Source organism: Pseudopodoces humilis, chromosome 5 (assembly GCF_049639895.1).
Source record: "Pseudopodoces humilis isolate 2021_Gansu_Grassland_sample_001 chromosome 5, ASM4963989v1, whole genome shotgun sequence".
Classification (NCBI taxonomy): Eukaryota; Metazoa; Chordata; class Aves; order Passeriformes; family Paridae; genus Pseudopodoces; species Pseudopodoces humilis.
In genome coordinates this window covers 66,560,003-66,573,550 of record NC_142204.1, presented here as the reverse complement: position 1 = coordinate 66,573,550, position 13,548 = coordinate 66,560,003, and the positions used below count along the sequence as shown (strand labels likewise).

Here is a 13,548-nt window from a genome sequence, read left to right as displayed (position 1 = left end):
GTGCACAATTCTTTATCAGAGCAAAGGTCTCCTAAATCACGTGGAATCTTACTGTGACTTCTCTGTGCACAATTGGAATCGGGCATCTGCGTAACTAAAGTGATGGGGTAAGCATACATTTCCCAAAAAAGCAATCCCAGGTCTTTGCCAGCATGTTTTTTGCCAGCAAGATTTTACACTGAAGAAAGAACACAGGAAACAACACCCTTTGCAAATTAAAAACCTAAACCCCAAGTCACTGGGGAGGGCAGCGGTCAAGAATGGTGTCAGAGAGTCACACAAGCAGCACGAATTATAAACTGGAGAATTTAAATCTTGCAAACTAACATGTGGGGACATTGAAGCTGTCTAAGTTGAGGCATCTTAGCAATGTTCTAAAACATCACCTCAAAGCACTTTCCTATTCTCATGTCACCACACAAAGCACTAGGATTAGATATGCAGGAAAACTGGATCATCCTCAAATCAGGCCTCTTACTCCCAAAGCAAACACAGAAACACATGCTTCTATGACCCTGCCTATTATGAGACAAACAAAGTTATTAAGTCCCACAAAACACTAATGTAAGCAAAGAAATTTGAAGAATCAACCCCAGGACTAGACCCCGAGACCACTCAGGATTTGGGCGTTATTTCCCAGGAAACTAGGTCATACCAGGTGGCCAGCCACCACTCCCACCGCAAACAAAATAAGTCTTTGGAAGAGCCTGGTAAAACAGTTTCAAAACACCCAACAAGACAAGCTGCAGAAGCCAAAGTTACACACTTTCATGCCACACAGTGCCAGCTAAATCACTAGGGAAAGGACAAACGAGCAACTGTTCAATAAAAGTATATATTAATGGGGTCATATAATTAAAAAAGTAATAATAGACGTGCAACAACTTCTCCCAGTTCTTGGAAATATCCCAGGCCAAGACCACGCTTTAGCCCCAAAGGGAAATACTTTACGAAGTTAGATCATTAGAGAACACAGATACATAAAATAAACTTTTATGCAGTCTTAATTACAGAAGCCACTAGTGCAACAACCAGACTTGGGATATAATCGTATTAACAGTAACACAAGTCTGCAAAGTTACTTGTTAAGTCAACTTTTTCTCTGTGAATAAATTGCAAGGGATATTATTTCTGGGACAGAATAAATTCTTGAAATTAGTGAGTAACTTATGCATCGCTCCCCTGCTCCAAGAACACATTATTTATTTTTACCATGACACAGTGAAATTATTAATCTGCTGCCTTCCATTTCAACAAAGCGAAATGCTGTAAAATGCACAGACACCTGCATTACAGTACATTTCAGTTCCACTTTATATCAGTCATAAACATCTCTGTTTTGGACATCTCTTCAAAACAAATGCTCCAAGCACACTGAGTATAGCATGCAATTTTATGAAACTATAAAAGTTCTTCACTGTTAATTACACAGACAAATGTCTCATCACACATTTGATTACCAGGATAATATAATTAGTTTTCTGCATTAACCTTTCAAACACAGAGCCTGAATTTCAAGTTGAAAGCATTGTAAAAACACTCAGTCTGGAAGTATACTATATATCCACTTTTTTGTGATGGTAATAAAATATTAAGACTGAATACACTATGGTGCATGCAAAATATCTTTTTTTTAATACAGTGTAAGTTTAATCATCACTTTCCACAAGACACAGGTGTACATAGTCCCTTCAAGAGCTTGTAATACCAAGTCTGGACTAGCAGCTCTGTGGATTTACTGGAAAAACTGAAGTCAGGTCTGTTTTAAATCTCACCCATGTTTGAGGTTTAAGCATTTCACTCTGGGCTGCCTCCTCCTTCTCAGGCTGAGCAGTCTCTCCTGGTACCAGATAACAAAGCCCTTTCCTTCAAAACAAAAGACATGCCAGTCCTCATCCATAAAATATAGTAGTGATATTCCACGTTCCCCTGCAATTTTGTAAAGACTGTGGTTAGCATGTCCTTCATCTAGAAAGATGTGACTTCTTGTTCATCATCTTATCAGAACAAAGGACTGGGGGAGAGGACACGCCACCACATCTCCCACTCCCAACACTGCACTACATGAGAAAACTTCCCAAGCTCTATTCAGATAGCAGTTGGACTCTACACCACTGCAACCATCAGAGGTCATGTCCAGCACCATGTTCCTTTAACTACACTGAAGCTTCCTCCAATTTTCAGCCTATATTTACACAAAACTGTATTTTGCCCATCTGTGCTGGTGCAAAAAAGACCATCTAGGTTCATCAGGTCCTTCTTGATATTTCATCCTTAATTTATCTGTACGTTAAACAAACTGGATTCTTCTGATTTACTCATTTACCCTAGCAGCTCCCCTCTTCTCAACAGCAGTTTTGAGTTAACCATGCTCAGCTGTGCAACAAAGGCATTTCCACATTCCTGATAAAGTTTCACTCATTTACAGACTGCCACTAAAATTTTACCTTCCCTAAAGGTAATAGTTTCAATACTGAATCATACTATCCATTCCATCCTAAAGGCTTCATCACTTAGGTTTCAACTGCTGATGCCATGGATCACTTAAACTGGAGAACAAACTTGACTCTAAATCAACAAGTTGGAATAAACATCCTTCTGTAATAAATTTTGGCATAAAGCAGTGAAATCAAGTGAAGCAGCAATTATACCCTGACTATACCTGATAAGGAAGATCCTTGATAGGCTTCACATTGTTAAAGGTTAAATTCTGACTGACTCTTGAAATAGGTGAACTTAAGGCACTTAAATGTCAGAGCACCTTCAGTCACAATGAAAAGCAGGACATACTAAAAAAAAACAAACAAACAAACCTAAGGACAACACAACCAAGCCAAAATCAAGATCAGTTGGTCTGACTCACAGCACAAATGTCAAAGCACAGACTTCTGCACATTTTTAGAGCACCCTGGCTGATGCCTAATTCTTGCCAAAGCTTTATCATGACTTGGAAAAAAAAGCATTTCAAGTAAACCTCTGGTGGAGTTCATTCCATCAGGTTTATCATACTTCACCAAAAGTGCTTACAGAACACAAAATCCAAACACAAAGCACAGCAACTGCCTTTGCTTAACCCTGCAAATGGGTGTAGGGAAGAAATTTTTGCTCAAAATCCTAATGGCGAAAAGGTGAGAAGGGAATTTAAGGCAGCTCCCACCTCCGTTTTAGTACATCCTCCTATTCTCTCCCATTTGCTGCTGACCTCTAGAAGAGGATGTGGCACTATGAATTTAGGAGACAAAGGCATTTTGCACACAGACTAACTTCAGGTGCTGATTCCCATATTCCAATGCTCCTTACTGGCTCCAGGTGGCAACACACACAGACTACAGAAACCTTAAATCACCATACAAAAATGTTTAGGCTCCTGGTGCTGAGAAGTAGAGGCAAGGCAAATTTCTTGCTGCAAAGTCATCTGCTTTGTCCAAAGCCCAGACAAAGTGTTCACAAGCTTGCTTCATACAGCTGAAAAAACTGGTCCCTCCTTATTTGAATTTAGCATGCCAAATCCTTGCCAAGAGGGGCTTTATCCAGGTGAGGTCCTGGATGCAACTGGAAGGGGATCAAAGCATGAAAGGAAGAAGCATTCTGCAGCTGAGGCGTTATACAGGATAAAAAGCACATGAGAAAGGTAAAGGTGCACTGATAGCCAGCCACTGATATGCTGTAATACATATCATGCTGCAGACTCTATATTACTTCTCTATTTTCTTTACACATTTTTAACTGTTGATTTAATTTAATTTTGCCATGGCAGGATTAGCAGGCAAGCTCCAGAGGTGAAAGGACATTACATTAAGACAGCACATTAATCCTCTATCCCACCCAAGGCAGAAGCAAAACCAAACAAATAGCAGCTTCCTGGAAATTGAATTTCTGTTATCCAGATGTCAAAGATGTAATACCCCAATTACACAAACTATTGCCAGTGAAGCATGCCAGGGAATATGCAATGTAAATGGGGTGAGCACAGAGCTGCAAAACTGCAGAGTCAGCATCTGGCTCTCTGAGTGAGTGATAATTAGCACTGTGTGTAGACACTAATAAACATTTATGTCTGAAATTACAACTTTTAGCAGTGTTAATAAAGGATATATTGGCAATTCATAGAATAAAAGGGTCTTGAAAAGAACGTCATATTAAACAATGGCAGGCGCTTTCTGTGCTTGCACAGAGGGTTTTTCTCCCTAATTGCAAATGGCCACGCAATGTTGCTTGAAAATTAATCAACACAAGCACATACCTAAAAAAGCTGGTTGTGTTTCTTTGGTCTCCCCATTAACATCACTGCTGTAGTCAGAGATCTTATATATCTCATGATGGTAATCTGGAATGAAAAACGATAAAAAAAATTAGAACTGAAGTGATCTGGAAAAAATGAACACTGAACACATTGCTACAGTTTTACTACACAATTTATCAATATATATGCAGTTTATTTCATGTACATCAAATTAACCACAGAAAATGTGCTCTGTATCAGCACCTCCTAAAAAACCTTTGCTCACACTGGAGAGACTCAGCTCAAATCTTTCACAGATTTTAGGGAATAGCTATGCCTGCCCTAAATTACTGTGTTCATTTTCACAGCAAATTATCCCACCAGATGCCAATTATCTGGCTTCTTGCTTTACAGAAGGAAAGCAGATTTTATAATGAAAACTTAACCTTCCCAGAGACCAAGGAAAACTTTCAAACTTCACCTCAGTAAGGAATCAGCAATGTACATCAGGGCTGTATTGCTCAGCTGTCCTGACTCATACTGATGTCACTGGCCTCCCAGTTCTGAAGAAAGGAGGATCAGAGACACCTTAGGATATTCACCTATAGAAATTAATGCCTGTGATGTCCTGAAGAATTAGCATTGGTATCTCATATACAGAGATGTTACAAGATATTAAAAATAAAAATAAATCACCACTGAGTTTCTATTTTAAATAAAATAATATTTTGCTGTGAAGGTCTCCGTTTTAACCCTAGGCAGGTGTTCACTAAAACCAGAGCTTTGTTTACACATGTGCACAGAGAGAATAGTAAGTCCAAGGGGAAAAAAGTGTCTAAAGGCAGCTCTCCTGGATGCTGTTCCTGACTCTGATACTGGCACACACTCTGTCCTTCGGCAAATCACTCAAGACTGAACAATATATTCAGTGTCTTGAAAGAGCCACCTCCCTACCTCACTCCTTCAGTGCCCTCCTCCCAGTTCCCAACACTCTCAGCTACTCCCTCCATAAACTGGTTTTGTTTACCTGCCTCACAAAAAGCAAGGCAGAGAGAGATTAACTCATGGAAGGGACTTCGGGGGATTCACTTAAAAGGTGTAACACAAGTGGAGGGTGGCATAAGCAGCTCCTTCTCCCACAAGCAGCACATCTGACCAAACAGCCACAGGACTGGAAAAGTCTCCTGGAAGTCACGTTTTGTTACTTGCTGTTTATTTGTACACCACAACTGTCTCGAAGACACAAGAGGAGGAAAAACCCAGTATGTCAACTAAAATCAAGCCTAACACAGCAATGCAATAGAATGAAAAGGGCCTGGAAAGAAAATGAGGGTAAAATAACCACACCACAGAACTGAAGAGGTCAGCGATGAGGTGCTACACAAAGGGTTCCTCTGCTTCCTGAGCACACCCAGCCACTGAAATGGGTAAAGGTGAAGTTTGAGATATGACATCGAGGAAGTAACAGCTTCTTTCATAAGACTAAACTGGCAGGATTTATGCTGCCTTCCATGATCTTCCATGATGACTAGCTGTCCTGTTGAACAGAGGGTGTAATGAAGTGGCTTGGTGGGCACCTGATGGCCAGTCAGGGTCTACTTGCCACACTCTGCACCTTCATCCTCTCAAGGACATTCCAGGATCTGTGTCACCAAGTACATGGAAGCTAGGACTTAAATGACTTACGGACTCATGCTCCTTAGATACACAGATTACACATGCCTTCTTCTCTAGCACTTCCCTGTACATCCAGCTGGTCACAACATTCTGGTCTGCAGCTGCTGCCTTGAAGTCATCACATTTCACCCCAGAAGTGGCTGTGTTTTAGCACAGGAATGGACTTTCTCTTGATTTGATCGTTATTGGTCATTTGATAAGGTGCTCTGAAGTTGTTTTTGGGACAGAATAAGCATTGTATGGGCACACATCAATAGCAGATGATGTGTTACCAACCAATTCATACAGCATAGACTTTTCTCTTTGGTTTCCTCCTTTTGCCTTGGATGTCACAGTCCAGGAACTGGAAAACCATATCAATTTCCCAACAGTAAACACTACACTGTGACATTACAGAATAACTCCTGCAAGAGGCAAAGGCCAATTACAAGAGATAACTATTTATATGTAATTATCTTTCTAATCAACTGTGATAGAAAAGAGTATGAGAGTGCAGACTCACATACAAAATGTGGTTTTTATCTCCTCCATTCTCAAAGTACAAAGACATAATTTTCTCTCTAGGATATGCTTTTAGTGTAGCTTTCTAATTGACTTTCTACATTCAAAAAGAGACCCCAGATAAAATATTATTAATAATATACCATCATAACTGCATTTACCTATTAAAATAAAGTTAAATAGATTGTCTCATACACTGAGGCTTATTTAAGCCTGTAAGAAGTGGCAACTGAGACTGGTAAAATAGTCACCTATTTCTAGCACATACTCTTTTAAGAGGTCCATTAAGACAGAAAGAAACAAAGCAAAATTTCAGTTTTGTTTTTCCACATTTTGCTTTCACCACCTCCATGCTCCAGCCCAGTCGTGCACTAACTCTGCCTCCAAGTAGGGAGGATGTTCAGTACCAAAACCCCACAAACCAAACCTGTTCTCTGTAAAAATTACACCCTTGATAGGTTTGCTAATGGATACAGACCTCCAATGCATTTCAGACATGGTCTGGCAAGTCCCTACCCCTCTAGTTTTAATAGGGACCATGTGTGATGCCCCAGACCCCCCTACCACAATTCAGCGGTCATTATTTACTATTCCCACCAAGTGAGTTTATTTCCATCTTTGAATTTCTTTGCTTCAAACGTAATTTTGAAGACCAGTCCTCAGATAGACACTCGTGTGTGTGTCCCCCTTTTCAGCAGTGTGACATTACACCCAAGCAGTCACCTGCCTTGAACTTAGCATGCAGGACACACACAGCGTTTCATGGAGATATTCCCGTCCAATACTTGGGAACACAAAAGGAGAAACGATCTCGAGTCAAATCCATCAGGGCAAAAACATCTCATCGGCCGGAGAAGGGATAAATACCCAACCAAAATAAATCCCTAGGGGTGGGAAGTCCACCTGTTAAAATGCCTACCAGCGGCTGTATCTTCTTTCCCCTTTAATTAAAGAAAACAACAACAACAAGACTGAAACACAGAGCTGTGCTTCTTGCCCGACATGAATTCAAATATTTCTCCCCTCACTATCTCTTTTAAAATATCCTCTTTTCCAAAAGCAAACACACCCTGAATGAACAAGTTACACGCCAGCGGCTCTCCCCTGCCCACGTACAATTAATTACCTGCGTGGATTTTTAATAAAGCAATCTCGATTCAGCTTTTCTTTGAAATACACGGATGTACACAGCCGAGGAGAGGGAAAAAAACACCCCAAATACAATAAATCCACAAGAGTTGAATACTAAGAAGGTCTGTCGCTGCTCAAGTGTCATTTTTTGCTAGCTTCCCGATTTTGCCTTTTTCCCCCCCCGCCCAAGCAGGATTTACAACGAAACACGATCCAACTTTATTTTGTGCAAGGTCTGCTTGGAAAAAAATAACACGTCCACCTGAGGTGGTGGGGGGGAGGCTTGAGGTGGTGGTTTTGCAACAACACGTAACACACATACAAAAAATTATAAAAAAAAAAAAAAAAAAAAAAAAAAAGAGGAAACGGGAAGGGGGTAAAAGAAATAAAATTAAAAAAAAAAAAAAAAAAAAAGGAAGAAAGGCAGGCATGCAATGGTTTTGGGGAGTTCAGGCAGATGATTGCGGAGTTCAATAACAGAGCCGGGAGGGAGCGGCGGCCCGGGGGCGCCGGGCGTTTCATAACGCCCCGCTCCCCCCGGGGCAAAAGTCGGGGCTGCCCCCGGCCAGCGAACAAAGCCCGGCCGCCCTCGCCTTACCTTCGTTGACCAGTTTAAAGCTTTGAGATTTCCTGCTCCTTTTCCTCTGGGCGAACTCCATGGTGCGGGCAGGAAGGAGCGGGGCGGACACAGGACCGAGCTCCGTCCCTCCGATCAGCAATACACGCGGGGGTTGGGAGAGACGGCGGCTCCGGCGGCGAATAAAGGGATCCGGGACAAGTTGGCTCCGGTCTCCCCCCCGCTCCCGCCCCAAACTTTGAGGGAAAGCGGGGTGCGGCGGGGGGAGCCCCGCGGGGGCGGTGCCGCCGCCTTCCCCCCCGCCGGCTGCGCGGCCGCGGCCCGGCGGCGGAGGGCGGCCCGCAATGGCTTCGCCGCCGGCGCCGGGACCCCGGTGCCACCTGCTGGGGGAAGGAAGGCGGCGGGTCCGCCGGCCGGGGGCCGCCGCCACCCCGGGGCCGGCCCGCCGCCACTCAGCCCCCCCGCGGGCTGTGGGCGGGGGGCTGAGGGGCAGCGCCATTTTGTGTCCCCCTCCCGCCGCGCGCCTTACACACGGGCACCGGCGCTGCCCGGTCAGCCCCGCGGTGCTGCCCGCGGCTCCCCTCAGGGGCTGAGCGGGGGAACTCCTCGTGTTTAGCGGGACTGGGCCAGGGCCGGCGGGGAGGGGGTTGAAGTTGAGGTGCGGAAGTGGGTAAACCTCAGGAACTGCTGGCAACACCTGTTTGTTGCCGTGTTTTACAGGGATTATCGCAGCTATGTGTCCGCTGGTGTCATGGACCGAGGCCTGGAGAAGAGCGCCGAGCCGCCAGCTGGGCTGAGGGATGTTGAGCTCTGCCAAACCTGGATCGCCTTAGCAAGAGGAAGAGAGTCGTTCAGGCAAAAACTGGATCGCCTTAGCAAGAGGATGAGAGTCACGGCTCTCCAGAGGAGCGAGATTTAGGGCGTCTGGCAACCCTCCCGACGGTCACCGTGAGGTCATTGCAGCCATACGGCTGGCCCAAGCACAGCTGAAATTAGTGCTTTGATTTATTCACCACTTGACGCCTTCAGCCACACTTCCAGTTCGCTCCGTGTGCTAAATTCACCGAGGGTGGAGTGGTTTTTTTTACAGCCGAGAGTGCTTTTGCCTGTTGCCTGTAGAGAAAGGACCCAGGCGTTTACAGTTATGACTACTGATAACTGCAAACACAGCTCCGATCATCATCTTGTGTTTTACATGTAGTCAGACTGTGTTGTGACAAGGAGAAGACTATGTGATACTTGCATACGCCTACTTGAACAGATGCAAATGCAGATCTTGCCTTGGTCTCCTCAGAGTACCCAGGAGAATCCCGTTAGCTCCAGTAATATTGACCGACCCTATCACTCAGAATAATGACATAAAATGAGCAGTAGGGAAGCAAATTGAATACTAACAGTAGTGATTCGTATCCTAACTGTGTGCATAGGCATAGTCAGACCTGAATTCTTTGGTGCAAGGTGCCATCCAGACACCACACAGGGTATATATGGCTCTGAAAAGTAAAATTGGGAAATAGCCTTAATGGTGAAGCAACATCAGAAAATATGCCTAATGGTAAAATTTATTATCTGCTGGAGAATTAAATTCACAGGGGAGGTTACCCTCACAGATTGGGTAGGGGTGTAATTTTCTATTAAATTTTCAAGTGGAAAATCCCAGAGGCAATCAATATGCTACTTTTGGAATTTTCCTAAACTTCTCTGTAGGACTTTGTGAAAGGAAACTGGGCTAATGTACTATTTTAAATCCTGCATTATGTATTTTTGGGAGGATGCTGAAGCAGCAAAGGTAGATGGATGTCATATGCTGTTTCCTGGATTTTGTGGGTCCAATTAATCTCTTGTACAGTGCAATGAAGTTGGGTCTGAAACGCAGCAGGAGTGTGCCTGAATTTTTCCAACAAAAAGAGTATTTTATCCTTTTTTTTTTCCCCTCTCCCCAGTTTGCTGATTCCTGTCTGCTAACTAACTTTATTTACAGGACTTAGAGCATTGCTGAAACTGTTGTGTTTGACTCTCATCCTTCCTGGGACAATAGGAGAATTTTTATAAAGCATAAGGCCCTCATTTACAGTTCAGCTCACATGATGAGCTTTATCCTACATTTGCCAAAGGAATCTGCTACAAAAATCTTTTCTGTTTTCCTATGTTACTCAATTTTGTGGAACATTTTGGGGTATAATTAATGAAAAAGTGATGGCAGTGTTTTATCAGCTGCTCTCTTACTGGTTTTAGTTTTTTCTACCCTGTGCTGATATTTTGCTTAAAGGGACACTCGTGGTTTTAAATGACATTACAGTCTGGGAAATGCAGTTTCCAGTAATGTTTTACAAAGGTTAGCACGTCCCCTTTTTCACTGATATTTCTCATATTCCTTTTTAGTCAATTAGAGAGATCCATCCTTTTCATGCAGAATAAGCCTGATCCTGCAAGCTAACCTAATTGTGGTCACTCAGATGAATAAATCTTGCAGTTTTCATTTCTGATAGTATGAGCCAGTGTGGATACCACGGCCCTGATCCTGCCATCTGATCTGCATAAAAGTGAATTAGAAACTAGGACAAGGTGACTTTAGGTCAAAGTCTTGTAGTTATCCACACAACACGTAGGAGGATCCGGTAGCTGGAAACAGCTTTCTGTCCTGCACTGCTGGTGTTTCTCAGCTGGGACTTAGAAAAAACTACACAATCTGAAAGGCACACAAAGGTACAGGGAGCTGTGAGCCTGTTGTTGGGCATTTTGGGGTGGGCATCCTAAAACTGGACTGGGATCATCTGCTCGTTTGTCACAGGCCACCATTGCATTATTCCAGCTGGAGAAATGAAGAGATGAAAGTCCTCTTTATCCCCATTAGAATGGCTGCCTTGTATCACTCTAGATAGTCACTGGCTGCATCGCTGTGGCAGCCAAGTGACTTAGGATAAAGTGCACACTGGCTCTGAGGGGCAGAGAGCTTTTAATTTCATCTTTTATTTCAGTTTCTGTCTTGGTATCATATTGTTATTATTACATATTAAGAACCCATAGGTGCTTTTTTTTTTCTTGGTGAAACTATGAAAAATTCTGAGCATCTTGTCTCTATTCATGAATGGTTTTAAAGCATTTCCTCAAACCATTAACTGAGTAATGTTTTTTTTTCCAAAATGCCATGAAATTAGCCAACTAAATAAGGGCTTTATCTTTCAACATGTCCCAAGTCAGTATGATCATCCCTGATTATTTCTTAGTTAACATTTTATTATGCTTCAAGTCACTTTCTAACTGATAGTAATTTTCCCAACAATTTTCTGCTGTATAAAATACTTTTTTTTCATTTCAGATCATGAGCTAGCTGATTAAATATAATTAATCTAGTAATATTTCAGTATTAACAGCAGCAGTGCTCTTCACACAGGATGTCCCAGACTTTTTCTTTGTTTCCAGGTATGTCCAGTTCATTATAATTTATTATTCAGAAGAAGGATGGTATAGGATAAAGATGACTAAAGAGTCCTAGAGCAGAGGAGAATTAAATAAGCGTACTGAGAACCCCTTCAGCTTTTCATTTGTTAAAAATATACTGGAGAAAGTCGCATCAACTCAGTGATTTGATCTGAGGCTTAAAGTCTAATGTCAAGGAATTCATATGAGGCCACGTGAAGTGGGAAGAGGCTACTGATTGTCATATTAATAGCACAATGATTACCACTCATCTTGGAGCCTGACAAGGTTCCACGTGGTATTAGAAAGCAGGGGAAGGGTGAAGAGGTAAATTGAAGATCAGGAGCTGCACAGGTGACAGGTTAATAGGTGAGCTATTTTGGCTAGTTATGTGTAATGAATGGCATTAAGGATTTTATAAACTGTAGTAGTGTTTCCAGTGGTGGTTTTGTGGTCATATGACATGTGGGCAGTGCTTAGCCCCCAGGCTGACAATAGGCCATGTTGTGCAGTCTCACTACAAACCTTCCCTGTCAGCAGGCTGTCAGGCTGGGTCATTAGAGAGGAAGGTGTCTGGAAGTCCTAAAGAATTTTGAAGTCAATAGTGCAGTTTAACTTGTTTTCCAATCCTTAAGTTTTTACTGTACCGTTTGAATCACAGTACTTGACATTTCATGTCTCTGTCCTTACTCTGTTTTTCTTTTGGAACACAGTTTTGAAATGCCTTCTTGTCCATTCTGTTCTTGTTAATCTTCGTCATATAAATTTTAAAGAAAAATTACAGGACATACCAATGTTTTCATCTGTTTGCCAGCTCAGGGAGACAAAAACATTCCAGAACTGTTTCAACAATAAAGAATATAACTGAATCTATGTACAAAGTGTTCTTTGTGTGTGAAGTCACAAACCCTCTGAATATTTCCATATCAGAATGCAAACCTCCTGAACATTTCCGTAGCGGAATGCAAACCCCCATTTGACTGTAAAGTTGGACTTTTCCCCCACTTCTGTGAATTTATGTACAGCTTAGACTAAGGTTGCAAGGAAGGGCACTGTATTCTAAGAGTCAACACTTGATGGTCATCCACTCTGACCCAATACTTGTGGGATAATTGGCCTTTTAAGGTATTAAGTCTTCCCTAGGACAAACCAGTGTTTGGATTTGAATTCTTGGAGGAGTGGAGAAGAGACCAGGGTGTCTAAGCAACAGGCATGGTTGAAGGATAAAGAAGAAAAGGTCTCAACAATGCTCTTTTTTATGAAAGAGGATGTGAAGGAGTAAAAGAAATCTGCCCATATACATGGACATCCTCTGTTTCTCTGCAGCATGAAGAAACCATGAGCTGAACTAATTTTGCCCTTACAACCCAAGTGCTTCAAGGGAGCTGAGGACAATGTGAGTAGGGCTTGTTATTTTGCCTAGAAATTTGAACTTTTGTCCTATATAAAGAGTAATAGTGCTTTGAAATTTTAGTCTGGAAGTGTCTTTGCATCACTACTATCTCTGCCTAAGAGATGAAATAAAGGCAGGCTGCTGTCCTCAGAAAGGACACATTTGAGCTTTGGGTCATCCCAGAGTCAATGTCAATCATGCCAGCCCAAGCACAGCAGTCAGCAGTCCCAATTCTGATGGATGCTGCAAGCACAGATTGCAGCAAGCTCAGCTCAGGGTCCAGCAGCCCAGCGAGCCCCCTGCTAGGGAGAGTTCCAAGAGGGTCATGCTGCTAATCATTCCTCTATTTTTGTGTCAGTTTGCTTCAGCCACAGCAGCTGAAGGCAGACGTAAGAGTGCAGCGATGCAATCGCTGGAGCTGCGGATGGAAAACGAAATGCAGCATCAGCTGCAGGAACAAAAGCATTTAACACTCTTAGACAGCTCCTTGAGCCTGTGGGATGAAGCCCAGGCAGCAGCCATCCTCCTCTAAGTCCTGACTGAGCCTGATGTGGGGATGTTACGCTGTGCTCCCCAGCCCAGCCTCTTGCCATTTCCAGCTTGCCACAGGGACCTGCTCTCCATGTC

General features: G+C 42.9%; 1 protein-coding gene across 3 annotated transcripts in view; it reads right to left on the bottom strand.

The window, feature by feature from the left end:
- The window catches only part of BEND7 (BEN domain containing 7), a 46,521-nt gene extending 37,914 nt beyond the window's left edge, over positions 1 to 8,607 (bottom strand). For 2 of the 3 annotated variants that reach the window (XM_014255209.2, XM_014255211.2), the window contains exons 1-2: positions 8,130 to 8,335; positions 4,244 to 4,327 (exon numbers count right to left, since the gene is read on the bottom strand). In XM_014255209.2, coding sequence (XP_014110684.1) covers positions 4,244 to 4,327; positions 8,130 to 8,190 — 145 coding nt within the window. In that variant the 5' untranslated portion in view covers positions 8,191 to 8,335. Of the gene's footprint in view, positions 1 to 4,243; positions 4,328 to 8,129 lie in introns of all 3 variants that reach the window. The other variant, XM_005526045.3, reaches the window with a different exon arrangement.
- Between the last annotated feature and the right edge of the window lie 4,941 nt (positions 8,608 to 13,548).